The sequence below is a fragment of the Canis lupus genome, chromosome 28 (assembly GCF_003254725.2).
Source record: "Canis lupus dingo isolate Sandy chromosome 28, ASM325472v2, whole genome shotgun sequence".
Taxonomy (NCBI): Eukaryota; Metazoa; Chordata; class Mammalia; order Carnivora; family Canidae; genus Canis; species Canis lupus.
In genome coordinates, this window is record NC_064270.1 from 31,753,738 (window position 1) to 31,772,342 (window position 18,605).

An 18,605-nucleotide genomic window follows, 5' to 3' on the forward strand; every position below is an offset into this window, starting at 1 on the left:
CCTCCAGATAAGTGTGCAGACAAAAGTTTGTCTACAATTAAAACTTTATGGACCTGTGTTTACAAAAAGCCTTAAACTCACTCTGAGCTTTTGTCACTCTATCTCTGGGTGGCACTCTGTAGGCCTACCCCTACTAAGCAGTGATCCTCCCTATAGTCTCAATCCAACTTCCTCCTAAGTAAGAGAGGATCTCATTGATTTGGTACCCCACTCTTCAGTGTGCAAAGCTTTAATGCTGAGTCCTACATGACACTAATTCACCCAAAGTTGACTACCTTCGGGTCAGGCCCAATGCCTTGTCTAGTTAATAGTGATTACAATGGCAGTGTTTAACAGTCACTAAGCATGGTGACCTAAATCAAAAGGCTGCATTTCTTTTTGGCAGAGTGTGCAGGAATAGGAAGTTCCCTCAGAAAAGGGGTAGGGGCATGGCAGATGTCTGAGTGCAATGGACTTTTTCTATGCAGAACAAACATAATAGAAAAAAAATGGGGAAGGATAAGTGCAAACTCCCACATGGGTCAAAGATTAAATTTTCAATATTATATATACATGTCTAATGGTTGAAGAACAGTAAAGGTGCCGTAAGATAGACTTTTCAAGTTATACATTTATGTTGCACTTTGCCAAGAAAGAAGAGAAATGAGATGGCAGAATGAATGAATGAAGCATGCCCTGGTGGGCACAGGTGTGTCTAAAGGCCGATGGTGAGGAATCAGAAGGAAAAGGGAATCCTCAAGGACCATGTAAAGGAATCTGGATTTAAGAGAACTGTGTGGGACACCACAGATTTTCTAGTCGAACTGTCTCATGCACAGTATAAATCATCCTTTAACAGTTCTGTGGTTGAACCTGGACCCGGGATGGAAGGAAGTGAGGCAGTCCACCAGCAATGGATACCAGGCTTCCTCTGCTCCTCAGTGTGGTCATTTTAAACTTACTGCCCTATATCCAAGATAATTATGCTACTCAAGGTTGCTTCCCTTTAGCTAATACACAAACTCAGACAATAAGGGTTTTGAAAGTGTCCCATGTGACAATCTCACAATTGCCTTATTTTTATGAAGACATAAGAACCAAGAGAACATCTACAGATGTAAGATGTGTGCCTTGATGGAGAGTCCTGGATGGGGGAGGGGTGTGTGTGGGGGGGAAGCTGTCGGTTTCATTCTAGCACCAACATCAAGGTAGAATAAACAGTTGTTAAACACGTACTGCGTAAGTGCTCCTTTAAAAAAGCTTAGTTGTGAACATGTTAGGCTGAAACACATGAGCACAGAATGTGCCAAACCTCCATCCCAGTAAAGCTGACAGTGAGTATAAACTCCCATCTTCCAATGTATATGCCAACACTGTGTCCTCTGTACAAAAAAAATGAATTTAGCTGCTAGGGTAAGTTCACTTGGCTATTATTAAGCTGTCAAGTTTCTTTTTATTTCTAAAAGCAAAGAAAAGAGAATGATTTATAAATATTAAAGACAGACCCTAGCTTGCACATTTGAGAGATGTCCAGGTTTGCCAGATATAGCTCATTGTACAGAAACATTAAATTACCTTTAAGTTGACATGAAGGCCACCCATAAACCCCTGAAAGAAAATTTAAGACAGTCCTGGGGTCATCAATGGATATATGGCTGCAAAGAGTTAGGAATTAGACCCAAGAAACTTCTCTCTGGTGTGTCATACAGGATAGTTTGTTTTGAGACTGTTATGGTGAACCCCAAATTAATCTTTCTGGCAATTCCTTTCTGACAGCAGTAGTCAAATTACCCATGGTAACTCAGCAACTGTAAGGCCCTACAGACTTCAATAGTAAGTGGGTAACCCTTTAAGCAGGGTTTCCAAACCTTGGCACTAATGACATTTCGGGCCAGAGAATTCTTTGATGCTAGGGGTTGTCATGCGTATTGCATAATGTTTAGCAACATCCTGGGCCTCTACTCACTAAATACCAGTAGCATATGCACCCTTCTCCCACTGTCCCATTGGGATAATCAAAAGGGTCTCTAGATATGGGACAGGGGTGGGGACAAAATTGCTTGATAGAGAACCATGTTTAAGGGCAAGTGGGAACAGGAACTTAGAGCGGGAAGCCTTTCACTGCCCCACTGTAGCTAATATGTTAGATCATGAAGCAAATCAGTGTTAGTGTTTAGACTGTAAACTTACATAATTATGAAGACTAGAAAAGACTATATTGTTATTTCAAGGGCTTTACATATAATTTTTCTTCAGGTAGATACATTTCTATATCAACCTGTTTACAAATAAACCTTTCAGTTCAGGGGATCCCTGGGTGGCTCAGTGGTTTAGCGCCTGCCTTTAGCCCTGGGCATGATCCTGGAGTCCTGGGATCCAGTCCCACATCAGGCTCCCTGCATGGAACCTGCTTCTCCCTCTGCCTGTGTCTTTGCCTGTCGCTCTCTCTGTCTCTCATGAATAAGTAAATAAAATCTTTAAACAAAACAAAAAACCTTTTAGTTCAAATATAAACCACATATAATATTATACAGGACTATCATTACAGAATTAACTAATGTTATAAATTATTTGCAATCTTTTTTAATTTGCAGAAACATGTAGTGCAAGAGTATCTTCACTCCATCTGACAATTCAAACATAACTATTACCTTAAAACAATATTTTAATAAACTTACCTTTAATTAATATTGTTGAAATCATAAAAAGACCTATCCTGTAGAAATGCCAAATGACACCACTTTACTTGGCATAGATATGCACTTTTCTTCTAATCAATAATCAAATCAGTCATTATTCTCATGTATTTATCCATCCGTTCATCCAAAGATTTACTGAACATTTACTATAAATCAGGAGTTGCTGCTAAAATTATATGATAAATGAGGTCAAACTCCACCTCTTGAGAAGCTTAGAGTCTAAAGAAACAAACAGATGGAAAAACATATATTTATGATGCAGTACAATTGAGGAAAGGTTTCAGAGTGGGAGCAAACCTGAGTTGAATTTTGCAAAGTGAAGAGGAGTAAACGAAGGGTATCACTGCTTTAATATGCTGGTGAAGAAAAGGTCTTTTATTTTTTTTAAGATTTACTTATTTATTTGAAAGAGAGGGAGCCTGAGCCAAATCAAGAGTTGGACACTCAAGTAACTGAGCCACCCAGGTGCCCCAAGAAGGTCTTTTAAAAGCATGATACAGAAGCCAGGAGCACAGAGGAAAAGGATTAATAAACTGGATTGTATAAAAAAATTTTAAACTTCTGCATAATTAAATGTTTAAACAATAAACAATGATATAAAGCAAATGACAAAATGGGATGTGACTAGCAAATGGTAAATGTTTGGTATACAACTATTAGTACACAAAGAGCTTTTCATTGTGTTTTGATCATTCTTGTAACTGAATGTTCACAAAACTGTATCACCCAGTTTCGGTGAAAGAAGTTCTCTGCATCTCTGAACCTTTTATTTTTTAAGTTATTTGGAAGAAATGTCCAAAAGCAAGTGACTTACTTGCACACCCTTCAATACTGAAATCAAGAATTAGCTAGCCAGTATCATTCTATAGGGAGAAACCTAAAGTTAAAGGAGGTGTTCACTTATTTAATGGAATCAAGGTCAAGTCTGAAAAAGGGAAACCTAAGACATTTTATCACAATACAAATTTAACAACACAGAAATCATTTAATTGAGATACTTATTAAACTGGTTATATGCAGGCAGTGCCCTTAAGAAACTAAAAGTAATTATTCATGTGGGAAAAAAAATTCAGTCTTGATCCTTAGCGCAATCTTACAGCAAATATTTCAGATCAATTACTGAAGTGTGAAAGGTAAAACTCTAAAATTCTAAGAAAATAAAACATTTCCATGGTCATAGGGCAGGCAAAATTTTCTCGAACAAGACACAAAAGCCCTAAAGCTAAACTGAACTACATTAAAACTAGGAATTTCTCTTCATCACAAGATATCATTAAGGGTATATAAGGGTAGGCAGTGAGTGAAAGAAGTTACCTGTAAAACATGTATGCAACAAAGGATGCAGAATGCTGGGAGGACTTCAACAACCCAATAGATAAATGGGCAAAGACTTGAACAGACACTTTTACAAATGGCCAGCAGACATATGACAAGGCGTTCAACTTTGTCAGTCAACATCAAAATGCAAATAATTAAAACCACAATGCTCCCTTCACATTACACTATCATCAGGATGGAGGGCACCTGGAATTCTCACCACGCTGTTGGGGAGAGTGTCAATTGGTACATTTACTTAAATTATGGGCAGTATGAACTAAGCCCATGATCTAGCAATTCCATATCAAGGTCTATGCCCAACAGAAACATATGTTCTCCTGAAGACAGGTAAACAATGCTCATAGTTGCATTAGCCGAAATCTGGAAACAGTTCACCCCCAGGAGAATGGGCACACAAGCAATGAGAATAAACCACCCATTGTTACACATGCCACATGAATAAATCTCACAAATGTACTGCTGAGTGCAACAAGTCAGTCAATAAATAAAACACAGAGTGATTCCATTTATGTTAAGTAAAAAGACAGGCAAGATGAGTCTACTGATTATCTTTGGGGTTGGATAATAATCCATGGGAGCATGAGAGAGGTTTGTGAGGAGCTGGAATATTCTGTCTCTTGATCTTGGTGCTGTTGCACAGGTGGAGTCACTGAAAATTTATCGAGCTGTACAATTAACAAAGGTGCACTTTTCTGTATACACGTTATGCTACAATAACCAGTTTTTTTTAACTTTTTTTAAAAATTTTTATTTATTTAGTAAAGTCACAGAGAGAGAGAGAGGCAGAGACATAGGCAGAGGGAGAAGCAGGCTCCATGCACCGGGAGCCCGACGTGGGATTCGATCCCAGGTCTCCAGGATTGCGCCCTGGGCCAAAGGCAGGCGCCAAACTGCTGCACCACCCAGGGATCCCTTAACTTTTTTTTTTTTTTTTTAAGATTTTATTTATTTGTTCATGAGAGACACAGAGAGAGAGAGGCAGAGACATAGGCAGAGGGAGAAGCAGGCTCCCTACACGGAGCCCGATGTGGGACTCGATCCCAGGACCCCGGGATCATGACCTGAGCCGAAGGCAGACGCTCAATAGCTGAGCCACCCAGGTGTCCCAGTTTTGTTGTTTTAAACCACTACAGATAGGTAGCAGAGACAATCCTTGGAAAAAATAAACTGGACCACTGAGATAGACCTGACTTTACTTTTTTTTCTAAGCTCTGATTAGAGACTTGTGAAGAAGTCAGTCCCATGCACACTTATGTACTGTTCCCCTTCACTTCCCAGCTTTCCTCACTCAGAGAGATGCCTGCCCTTCACATGTAATGCACGTCAATAAACTCACTGGGCACCTTCTATGTGCCAATTAATGAGCTGGGCACCAAGGTGACAGATCAACCATGGTTTCCTCAAGGACCTGACAAGCAGGAACCATGTCTGATCACATTTCCTCTTGCCTCAGCACCTAGCATGATGTTTATACAGAGGAAGCCCTCCATAAACACTGACTGATCACATATGCCTACAAACAACTGGAACACAAGAACAGCTATAGATAATGCACTTAGAAATGACAAGAGCTCACAGGATCGAAAAGGCTGCCTCTAGCTCCACTCAGCACACAGGGAATGGAGCTGGTAGGGGCAGCAGTGGGCAAATATGGCGAATGGCTTCAGTGAAGAGCTGGTGCAGAAGCATGGTCTGGAAAGGAAGCTCCAGCTGGCACACGCAGGGCTAAGTGCAAGACCTTTCCAAGGTAGGAGAATGTACAAGGCATAGAGGAAGGGAAGCTGGAGAGCATGAAAGGGTTTTTATTTCACTGTGGGCAGACCAATGAGGAAAAGGATGGGAAAAGGCACAGGATTAAATATGCTTTTATTCCCCAGTTAACATTTACTTTTAATTAATACGCAAATATTTTAGAATTCTCCAAAACTAAAAGCTATATGCAACTCATCATAAATCTAATAAACAAAGCCGTTTTTATGAATATCAATTCCAAACTCTTCCTTATATTACTAAAATTAAAACATGAGGAGCAACTGGCTGGCTCAGTCCATAGAGCATGTGACTCTTGGTTTTGGGATAAGTTCGAGTCCCACTTTGGGTGTAGAATTTATTTAAAAAGATGAATAAAAATCTTTTTTAAAATGTGAGTTAATTCAAACTCTGGGCACGTTAAGTATATTGAGCTTCCATTTTCTCATTTGTGATGAGAAGCTTAAAACACATGGCCCTTAAGCAATTGTTTTTTGACTCTGATGTGGCAAATTTCCACATGTAACAATTTTAGAAACAAGAATTTGTGATGAGCATGTGAATTCTTTTATCTCCCACTGCCTGTAGGAGGCATCAAAAATCCCTTACTAAAATTATTCTGTGGTCATTTTTTCTACTGACTATGTCTAATTCATCAGACATTTAACATCCAGAACAATAGATGCTGAATCGTCAACTCCAGAGTTGTGTTCTGTGCTGTGGGTAACCGATGAGATCACTTGTATTTCTTTCCGACCAACAGTAGCAAAGTCACCCAAATGCATCACCCGGGGCTGCAATACTGTAGTAAAATAACATTTGCTAATTTGTCTGGTCAGGAAACTTTGAAAAGCGTGGGAGCTTGGGGATTTCAACAGCTCCTGATTTTGCAGATGCAGCTTTGTAAACCCCAATTTTTTCCTGTAGGTGCTTTTATAAGAGTAATGCCAACTGCCTTCTTTTAAGGCAAACTCCTGCAGAATTCCAGGGGTGCTGTTTGACCACAATCAAACTGAGGCAAAGACTTGAAGAATGATTAATCACAGATGAATTACCTTTTTGTTTCTTTTCTGACATTTCCTAACTCTTTCTGATGTTTCAACTATCTAATGTCGGGCCATGTCATGCTACCAAAGCAGACTGCCTGAAATCACTGTTTACTTTGGCCTGCATACAAGTCTGGATAAGGATTTAGTCAAAACACCTCTTTCAGATCACAGAACAGCCTTACAGCAGCACTCTGAGAGACAACACGGAGAAGGAATTATAAAAATTATGGCTAACATCATTTCTATATACTCCAACTTTTACTTTCAAGGGAAATAAAATAGTTTTGAATTGTATGGAAAGAAGTCAAAATAGAGAATACGAACTAAACTTTACATAAATGTTAAACATTTTGGAAGCACAGGAAAATTCATTTAAAATATATTTAGAAAACAAAGCAAATAGAATTAAAATAGGAACTTGATTTTTTTAAAAGTATATATAATACTGTGTGTATATGTATACATATAAACTATGTAACATATATAAACTATATAATGTGTATATAAAATAAATACAAAGCAACAGCTCAGTTTATTTTTTTATTTTTTAAGATTTATTTTTTTTATTTACTTATGATAGACACAGAGAGAGAGGGAGAGAGGCAGAGACACAGGAAGAGGGAGAAGCAGGCTCCATGCCAGGAGCCCGACGTGAGACTCGATCCGGGGACTCCAGATCGCGTCCTGGGCCAAAGGCGGGCGCTAAATCGCTGAGCCACCCAGGGATCCCCAGCAACAGCTCAGTTTAAAAAATACTGGCTATTAGGCCAAATGAAGAGAAAACGTATTCAGGTATTCACCCTCTGCAGTGCCAAGTACTCCAGGAAGTGACTCTTCCTATCATCAGAGTTGCAGTAGGTCAGTCCCATTCCCATTGCCAGGCACTGACTCAAGACACAGACAAGAGGCACAATTCTGACAAGTAAAATGGGTAAAGTGGGCTAAGAGCCTTCTTGATTCGGTTTCCCTTAATCTTAAAAAGAGATACAGACAACCTCATGCACATCGGGATAGCTACTGTCAAACAAAACTGGAAAATAACAAGTGCTGGTAAGAATGTGAGGAAATTAGAATCTGTGTGCAGAGCCACTATGGTAAACAGTATGGTGGGTCTTCAAAAGATTAAACATAGAATTACCATAGCATCCAGTAATTCCACTTCTGAGTATATACATAAAAGAACTGAAAGCAGAAACTTGAACAAGTATTTGTACAGCCAGGGCAATCCCTGGGTGGCTCAGCGGCTTAGGGCCTGCCTGCCCAGGGCGTGATCCTGGAGTCCCGGGATGGAGTTCCACATCAGGCTCCCTTCATGGAGCCTGCTTCTCCCTCTGCCTGTGTCTCTGCGCCTCTCTCTCTCTCTCTGTCTCTCAATAAATAAATAAAATCTTTAAAAAAAAAAAAAAAAGTATTTGTACAGCCATGTTCATAGTAGCATTACTCACAATAGCCAAAAGATGGAAGCAACCTAAGTGTCAGTGGAGGAATACATAGAAAAAATATGGCATATGTGTAATATGGAATATTACTGCCTTAAAAAGGAATGAAATTCTTATATTTGCTACAATATGGATGAACCTTGAGGACATTATAATAAACCAGTCACAAAAAGATAGATACTGCAGGATTCCAGTTATATGAGGTGCCTACCAGAATCAAAGTCGGAGACTCAAGTAAAATGGTGGTTGCCAGGGGCGGAAGGGAATGGGGCTTGGAGAGCTACAATGTACTCCAGACTTGCAAGAGTTCTGGAGTTGGACAGGAGTGATGATTGAACAGCCATTTGGACGTACCTAATACCTCTAACCCATACATTTCAAATGGTTAAGGTGGCCAATTTTGTTACGTATATTTTACCACAATTAAAAATATTTGTTTAAAAAAAGAAGGAAGCCTGTGTGGCTCAGCCAGTATAGTTCAGCCAGTAGAGCTGACCTTGATTAACAGCTCAGTTTGGGCAGCCCCGGTGGCGCAGCGGTTTGGCGCCGCCTGCAGCCCAGGTCGTGATCCTGGGGACCCTGGATGAGTCCCACATCGGGTTCCCTGCATGGAGCCTGTTCTCCCTCTGCCTGTGTCTCTGCACCTCTCTCTCTCTGTCTCTATGAATAAGTAAATAAAATCTTAAAAAAAAAAAAAAAACAGCTCAGTTTATAATCTCAGGGTTTTGAGTTCAAGCCCCGTGTTGAACTGGGCATGGAGTCGACTTAAAGAGAAAGAGAGAGAAAGACACAGGAGAGATATTATTCTTTTCTAATTCTAGCCATTGCTAATGGCCTGTGATGCCCAGATGGGCAGCAGCCACCTTGGAACCATGAGAGAAGCAGAGCTGGAAGACTAGTATCACTGAGCATGGCAGAAAGCTGCACTGTCGCCTCTCACTTTGGTAGGGTAACTCTCCCAAGGAAAAACTCTTCTAGGTTAAAAATACAATTTCTATTCATGTCAGCCAGCTCCTGAGCCCTCAAACTGGTACTGATTTATGCCAAAACTGTATCCAGTTCTATTAACATGGCCACAATCATTACAACAGGTAACGAGAACAATAACAACACATATCAAGACAATTTCCTTTCATTAATGACTATTTTCCAGCTCTCATAAATTCTTTTGTGACTATCCTGTGCCTTATATCTAAGACTATAGGCACAAACAAAACACATCTCCACTAAGGAATGTTTATTTTATGTACATCAACCTTTTACACACACACACCAGCAGAATCAAAAGAATTCAATAAAAATGCATTTTAGGGAATATGATATGCACAAAAATGTAACTGCTGTAAACTAGCAAACCATGGAGGAGGTTTTATAGCAACATGTGCCATCTATGTAACTATGAAGATGACCACATGGTGATTTTCATCTTGCAGTGCTCATCATTATCATTAGCACGACAGGCAAAATCAAAATTCATCACCATGTTAAAAAATGCCTTCTAGGCTATGACTGTCACGGTATTAAATGAAATGCCTCACTGAGATGAATTTTCATAAGCCAACTGGGTACATCTCTAGGTATGGCTGCATATGGAAACTGAGCGACTGCCCAAACTCTCACACTGAGCCATCAGAAACTTCTCAGATCATCTGCCTTCAGGGTCAGTTCTGGGTCTGCACAGCTCCACAGAGGACAGTTTCCATCTATGCGGACATGTACATCTCTATCCAGTGATCACTGTCCTGTACCATGTGTTTCAGTTATCTGTTGCTGAGTAACAGACCACTCCAAATCTTAATGGCTGAGAGCCACAAGAACTTATTATTCCTCATGATTCTGTGAGTTGGCTACAGTTAGGTGGCTCTTCTGACAGTATCTGCTAGGCTCAATCAGGCAGCTATGTTCATTCAGCAAGCTTGGCTGGGGCTGAAACATACAAGATGGTTTCAAGCCTCCCAGGTGATGTCTCTCTCCAGCAGTATTGGCCCTTTTACATCATGGTGGCTGGCTCTGAAGACAGAGCAAGGGGAAGGTGGCAGTCCTCTTAAGGCCTGGGCCTGAAGCCCTAAAAAGTTCTTTCATGGTATCCTGTTTATTAGCACAAGTCAGAAGGCCAGTCTCATGAGGGCAAGGAAACAGAATCTACTTCTAATGGAAGGAGCCACATGCACATACAGGTTAAGAGGAACTGATGTGCATAGACACCCTTGGAAACCATCTACCAAGGCATAGTCCTCCCTACACATAAAGATAAACTCATCATTTCAGCATGCCCTCATTAAAACTCATTACTCAATAAAAAAAAGAACATGTAAAACCAGTTTTTTTGTGGGTTTCTTAGACCTGTTGTTAAATACTTTCATTTGCTCTACTTCATATAATAAATGTATTATATGGTGAAGGCTGTAACTTATCATGTCTAAATCTACACAAGAAAATCTAAATGATACATTACTCTAGTTTCTGGTACAATTATGTATCACTGGGTGCCACTGTGCTATCATTATCTGTATGCCCTCTCAGCTGTAACCTTCCTTAGGGCAGAGCCCACATCTACACTGTTCACAGCTATAGTCCCATTGTCTATAGAGTGTACCAGGTGCCTAAAACATTGCTCCTTCTCAGTTATTAAAAATATGCCTATTTTAAGATATATTCCTTTTTTTTTCTTTAAAACCAACTAGAAATACACAGATTTTTCCATGGATATTTTACAGTGTGGCAAAAATACGCCATTATTAACGCTTAAAATACTTAGTTCTGCTCCATGAAAGAAGATACACTTTTAACTATTTTTGTAGTTATATGCTAAATTTACCCTCACTGAATCTGGAAAATGAAAGATTTTACAATAGCATGCGATTCATTTTCTGTGAGTTACCTTTTGTTGGTGTCTAGTTATAGACCTTCAAATTGCAATGAGAAATATTTATGCTTGAACCAACATCTACCTTACAATTTTGAACAGCACATATCTGATTGAGAATTCCCACTTTTATAAGCAGTTGTGCTGTTCCTTCATAACTGAGGGTTCTCATTTGCTAAAAATATAAAATATCCTTAGATGAAATGAAAACATCTATAAACAGAACAAAATAGTCATTTTATTCCACCCACAAACATCTGAGTTCAGACTTTTTTCTGCCCTAAATCGACAAGGCCAAAACCAACAGACACCCTGCAGCATAACACAGAAATTATGCTGGAGAGGTTTACCATTTTGCACACCAACCCCAATAGAGTTCAGTGCCCACCTTCCTCCAAACAAAGGACAAGTGTCCACAATTCTGCAAATTTTCATAAAGAGAGGCAGTATTGGTATACAATAGCATAAACCTCTGCTTTTCCCCAGTATGAACTAAACTAAGAAGAGTAGCTAATAGCACAAGCAGGCCACTTAGAAATTTGGGTGCCATTTATCAGCATATAAACACAACTTTGACAGGTCTCAACATAAGCACAGGTAACAATTTTGTGCATGCTATCCAACTGGGTAGATTCTATCCTACTAGTCAGTGCAAGAAGATTCTATACTCAAATTGAGATAAAAGCACAATACATCTCAGGGTGCCTAGCTGGCTGTTAGTAGAGCAGACAACTGTTCCTTTTTTTTTTTTTTTTTAAAGATTTTATTTATTTATTTATTCAGAGAGAGAGAGAGAGAGAGAGAGGCAGAGGGAGAAGCAGGCTCCGTGCAGGGAGCCCGACATGGGACTCGATCCCGGGTCTCCAGGATCACACCCTGGGCTGCAGGCGGCGCTAAACCGCTGTGCCACCAGGGCTGCCCTAGAGCAGACAACTCTTGATCTCAGGTTCGTGACTTCAAGCCCCATATTGGGCATAGAGCTTACTTTAAAAAAAACAAAACAAAAAACTCACAATGTATCTCATTTCTGCATCATTCCCATTTTACAGCTGCAAAATCAAGACCAGATGTAGTTAAGCAACTCCTTCAAACTGTTAACACACTCCAGTGCCAAGACCTCCCCATGACACCACAGTACTTATCAGTCAGTACTCCATGATATTGAATCATTGTTAGAACTGCCTGTGTGTCACACTATTTGCAAAGTATAAGCTGTCCCAGTCATATTCAGTGAAAACTTGTTAAACAAGGAGTTTCCTAACCCTTCAGCACTGGTATTTCTTCTAATTCAACAAATATATATTAAAATTATCTACTGTGCAGCAGGCACACTTTTAGGTATTTGGCATACATGATGAATATAAATGTCAAGAGAGTCTCACAAATGTATGCACAGAAGACAGACTTGATTTTTGGGAAGAAACGTAGAATGCTAAGGGAGCTGGGGTGGGGTGGGTGGGTGGTCAAATCTAGCTTTAGTGCCCAGTATAGATTACTGGAGCAAGTGATCCCCTAGGCTGAGAAATGAGGGAGGAGGAGTTTGCAAGCATGGAGAATGGGTAAAGGGAGAAAGTAAAACAAGAAGTCAGTAAGGTTAAAGGCCCGCAGGTGGGAAAATCCAGCTGAAAGACTCTCGTCAGCCTTTAATGTTCCAGGACCCAGATAACAAAGTGTAGATATGAGCTTCTTCAATTCTGAATTGACTGAACAGAAAACAGTCAACTTTAAAATGAGAAATAATCATCTTTCCAGTTTATTATTAGGCTCTCACATGTGAAAAATTAATCTGGTGAGGTGGTTCTCAAGCCTGACTTCACATTAGAAGTTTCTGAGTGTAAAAAAATTTTGACACCCGTGGTTTGCCCCCAGCCAATGAATCAAAATCTCAGAAGGTAGGTTCCACATATTGGTATTTTTAAAAAGTTCTTCAGGTCATCCTAAAGTATAGCCAAAATGGAAAACAGCAGCAACTCAAAAGGAAAGGAGCACTGCATTGGCTGTTACCAAGCTCATCCTGAAATGACCCCTCATCTTCCCACTGGCTGGCTTCCTGTCAATCAAATTTTAGCCTCAATATTATGCCTCTAAGAGGCTCTCCCTGACCCTGCTCTAAAAAAGGAGGTACACCTAGCAAGTATTTACCACACCAATCAGTGCTTACTCTGATCTATTTGTCTTCTTTATTAACTTGTTGTAGGTCGCTGAGACTACGGACACCTTGCCTGTATTGTTCATTGCTGAATTTCCAGTAGAAGCTAAATAAATATTACATGAATACTACAGGAAAAATAGAACAGGGTAGGCATTGGGGGTTTTTATCATGCAAATGGAAGTTAAAAAATAATATCCTGAAGCTATAATTCTGACAAATTTTGGTTGGGTATGATTAAGCCACACTGACTGAACAGTATGGAGAGCATTTTTAAATACTTAACTAAAAACTCGATATGAGCCAGACTTCTATTTTTTAGCAGAGCTTAACCCAGGAAGGAGACTGAAGAAGAATCTATAGCATTTAGTCTGGACTGGAGTCAACAAAGGTGGCATAAAAAGTCTTCATGCTGGGCAGCCCGGGTGGCTCAGCAGTTTAGCGCCGCCTTCAGCCCAGGGTGTGATCCTGGAGTCCCAGGATCGAGTCCCACGTTGGGCTCCCTGCATGGAGCCTGCTTCTCCCTCTCCCCGTGTCTCTGCCTCTCTCTCTCTGCATCTCTCTGTGTCTGTCATAGATAAATAAATAAAATCTTTAAAAAAAAGAAAAAAAGTCTTCATGCAAAGGTAGGGGTGATGAAAATACGGTCAACATCTCCATGGATAACAACAACAAAAGAATAGGGTAAAATATGGAGCAATTAAGATTTTGGTTTAGACATAAAGAAAAACTCACTGAGGGAAAAGTCTTAGGACACTAGAGTGGCCATTACAGATGGGAAGTAAAGTCATATTTCTGCAAGTTCCTAGGACTGGCATAAAAATGCTTTTGTTTAGGGGCATCTGGGTGGCTCAGTTGGTTGAGTGTCTTGCCTTTGGCTCAGGGCATGATCCTGGGGTCCTGGGATCGAGGTCCGCATTGTGCTCCCTGTGGGGAGCCTGCTTCTCCTTCTGCCTATGCCTCTGCCTCTTTCTCTGTGTCTCACATGAACAAATAAACAAAATCTTTGAAAAAAAAAAAAAGCTTCTATTTAGAAGGGGTCATGCACAAGTATACAAAGGAAGATGAATATATAGAGTGGCTTGAGTTTTCCTGAGTATTATACCATATCGTAGTATCAAGAGTACTTGAGTTTCCTACCCTGAACTTATTTAGATGTGGTCCCACCAAAATGAGCTAGGAGAACAGAATACTAGTAAAAACAGTACCAAACAGGTATTTTTGGGAAGACAGAAGTATGCTCATGCTTTTCCTTCCACAGAGAATATATGTTTAGACCTATCACCTAAATGAATAATTTAGGCCTAACAGAAATATACGAAGGATTAAATCCACAAGTTACCTATACTGTGAACTTAAATATGGGATTAAATCCCAGCAGGACACCTTGACTACTAGAAGACCTAGGCTGTATCAGCATAAAACCAGCAAGGTACTGTGTATCAACCCTTCTTTCAAAGCTAGTTCTACTCCTGGAATCCACAGATTCTAACACTGCAAGTGTCCCTTCCCGTGACATTCAGCACTTAACCTCAATGCTCTGGAGCCACTTTTGCTCATTCTCCCATTTAATCACTAAGTTTTGTGGAGTACTCATTTGTATGGGGTGGGGGGAAGGGAGGAGAAATTCGTGGATTAAAAAGATTTACGACACATATCAACCAAATGTATGGACCCTGTCTGGGTTCTAAGTCAAACAAACTGTAAAAAAATATGAGACAGCCAGAAAATATGAACATTGACTAGATACAGGAGGATATTTAGAAACACTGTTAACGTTTCTGAGGTGTGGTGATGAGATTATGTTTTCAAAATGTTCTTATCCTTTAGAAATACACACTGAAATACGTACAGAAAATGATGTTCTGGATTTGTTCCAAAATAATTCAAAAGATGATAGAGGAAGGAATGGGGATGGAAGAATAGATGAAGTACGAAGGAACTGAGAATTGCTGAAGCTAGGTAATAGGTACAAAGAGTTTAATTAAAGAGAGTCATAAAAGATAAAACTTATTTTAAAAGGAAATTCTGACATATAGTTCAATCTCACAATAATATGACGAATTACAAAGTCAGAACAGCAAAGGCTGTGGTTCTCACTATAGAAAGCTTTGTTTCTGAGGCAGCAAAGTGATTTCCTTAATTAATCCATTCATCTCCCTTTCAAAACCCAAATCCTATATGCCCTGAGACAAAAATCAGGTTAAGGATGCGTTTTTCTATAATGAAAATCTTACAAACATTTGCATTATTTTTTTTAATATTGAAAATACCTCACTGCTTACATCGAGCTCCAGTTTTTGTGGACTGTGACTGGGTCCAAAGGAAACAAAGCTAAAACAGGAGGGAGGGAGAAAAAAATGGGAGGGTGGGGATGGGTTAGGATGCACCCAGACAAGGTAGTGCTATGCTACCCCCAAGTAAGCAGAGCCCTACTGAATGTTCTAGAATAGCTTAGAATAGCTAGGATTTCTATATTTGGTTAATTTCTATAGACTAACCTGTACTAAGCAACTATTAAGTGTCTATATGTCCAATACTTTCCTAGGCAATGAACAAGCCAGATTCCATGAAAAGTTTAAAACATTTAAAAATAATTCATGATATACATTGGAAATATACAAGCAAGTTAAACTAATATGATGAGAAACGATGAAAGCTAAAGGTTCATGAACTGCATCTAGAGCAGACACGTGGTAAAATCAGCTTTACCTTATATTTCATCTTGGGACATGAATGAATGTAGAAACCCATATAATAATAGCTGAGTTGAGATGTTTTCTGATGAAGTTGCCTAGTAAAACCAATTTCTCTGCCAAAAGAAAAAAGATGAAGGTACAGTTAAATCTAGTTTCAATACTCAAAGTATATGTAATTTAATATCAAATATCTGATAAAATCTGAAAATCTAATATTAAGCTATTAAGAAATTCTAAGTGTTGAAAGAAAATTTAGAAAATACGATAACTTTTACTAAAAAGACATAAACAACTCTAAATTATTTTGAGCAAATGCATCTAAGTTCACATTCTATACTTTGAACATATTAGTTGATCTAAAATTCAAACAGCATAAAAATAAAGAGATCTATTTAATACACTCTCGTTATCCCCTGGAGCTCTCAAAAGACTAGGTTTATCAAGTGAAAAACAGTGCAAGTTTTATAAAACTTAAAACCCAACATATTTCAGGAAGAATGACTATTATTATGACCATTTACATGCAAACACTTGCAACTGTATATGATGTATAACTCCTTCCTATGTCTAGATGCTACTCTAATATTTATTCTCCCTAAAACTAAAGAGTGGGAAAAAACTATGCTATCTCACCATTTTTGCTCTATTTGTTGGCATAGGGGAGGATTATCTCAACAAAGATACTGTCAGCAATGCCCATGCTTGAAGTGGTTTTAATAAGCACCTGGATAAATCTGGGCACAGAACTTTAACCCACTTGCCCAAATGAATGCCTGCTTGTACTTGAGAGTTTTAAGGAAACTTTAGTACATTTCTAGAGTAGGAGGAAAAGTTGTTTGTTTTCACGTTTGTTCCTTGAAGGATGGCCTCTTTTCTTTTCTTCCTTCCTTCCTTCTTTCCTTCCTCTCTTTTTCTTTCTTTCTTCCTCTCCTTCCTTCCTTCCTTCCTTCCTTCCTCCCTTCCTTCCTTCCCAATGTATGCTTGAAACTCTAGGAGAAAATTTTTTAACTGAATAATCTGTGCATTTTGCAAGTTCAAATTTAAGTCACTGAAGGGTTGTGACCCTACATACAAATTCATCTGTAAAATAACAGTATTTCTAAATCCAAGCAGACTAAACATTATTAGCCTACAACAGAATAACTCCTACAATTCCTAGAACTAAACCAGTTTCAAGGTTCAAAGTGAGGAAAAATGCACTGATACAACCAACACAGGACCACCCGCCACTGAAACGGCACTCCTTTATTTGGTCCTGCATTCCTACTCTGCTCCCCTAGTTGTTTAGGCCCAAGCCTAGAGCCATCCTTAACTGTTCTTCTCCTCTCAATCCCAGATCCAATTCATCAACAGGTCCATCTGGCTCCATCTCCAAAGTATACCCTGAATCTGATCACTTCTCACTACCTCCACCTCAGCTATTCTGGTCCAAGCTAGCATAAAGGCTCCCCTGATGACAGCAAGAGTTTCCTGACTGGCTTTCTGGTTTCCATACTTGCTCCTCTATAAATCCCACAGAGTGGTCTCAGTCGTTTCTTACAATATTAATCAGATCAGATAACCTCCCCAAACCCTTTGCCTTCGAACTGGGTTGGTATCACACTTAGATAAAATCTAACCTCCCTAACATGACCTATCAAGCCCAGCTTCATAGGCTCTCCTCACCAGTACCACCTGCATCTCTGCCCTCCCTGCCTAACTCCTATCTACTTCCTCCCCCATATCCTAGCCACACAGGACCTATCTTCTCTTTATTCCAACTACCTCAGATGTTGTACTACCCATACTTCTACACTTAGATTTTTACATGGTTGGCTCCTTTCTTTTTTCTTGGCTTCTAAAATGTCACCTATTCAGAAAGGTCTTTCCTGACCACCTTATATACAAAAAAACCCTTCATGCCTACCACTGTGATTTTATTTTTGTCACAGCATAATGGAGTACCTAAAAGTATGTTGGTCTTCTAACTTACTGCTTTGACAGAGTTGGAAACCCTGTCCATTTTATTCATTTCTATGAATTGTGTCCAGGACACATAGCTTCTTCTCAAACATCTGTTAAACAAATTAATTCATTTCTCAAATTCATCTTGCTAACAAAACAAATGCCATGCTCATGATCCCCAATTCAAACTTTTTAAGCCTACAGACTAGGCTATATACAAATCTACATTAATTATAATTAAAATACAAAAACTATATTCATTGTGCAATTGCTGAAGAAATTAAGAAATGGAGGGAAACTAAACATATTTTACTACCCTATAATCAATAATGGAACTGGCAATTTATTGTCTACTCTTAATAATTTTGCTTCAAACTGTCAATCTCCTGGCTGCCTTTCCTCTTCTATATAGCAATCATAATCTCAAGAAAACTAAAAGGAAAAAAAAAAAAGAAAGAAAGAAAACTAAAAGGAAGTGACAAGACTGTAATGCAGGGGCAATCTCCCTGTTCTCAATTGGCAACAACTTGATAGTCCCAGGCTCCTCTGCTTCTTCCTCAAAGCTCTCCAGCTCTAGAATTTCAAGAGATACACCAACCAATAAGTAGAACTCTTTATAATTTTGCTGGCAATTGATTATTTACTATCTCAAATGCAGGAGGATTTCAATATCCCTTAATTTACTGAGATATGA

At 39.2% G+C, this 18,605-nt stretch overlaps 1 protein-coding gene across 12 annotated transcripts in view; it reads right to left on the reverse strand.

Moving 5' to 3' along the window:
- ATE1 (arginyltransferase 1) overlaps positions 1 to 18,605 on the reverse strand; it is a 162,129-nt gene that overhangs the window by 69,307 nt on the left and 74,217 nt on the right. For 8 of the 12 annotated variants that reach the window (XM_049103396.1, XM_049103399.1, XM_025467461.3 and 5 more), the window contains one exon: positions 15,981 to 16,080. In XM_049103396.1, the coding sequence (XP_048959353.1) occupies positions 15,981 to 16,080 (100 nt within the window). Of the gene's footprint in view, positions 1 to 11,902; positions 13,837 to 15,553; positions 15,603 to 15,980; positions 16,081 to 18,605 lie in introns of those variants that run through there. The other 4 variants (XM_049103400.1, XM_035707947.2, XM_049103397.1 and 1 more) reach the window with 3 other exon arrangements.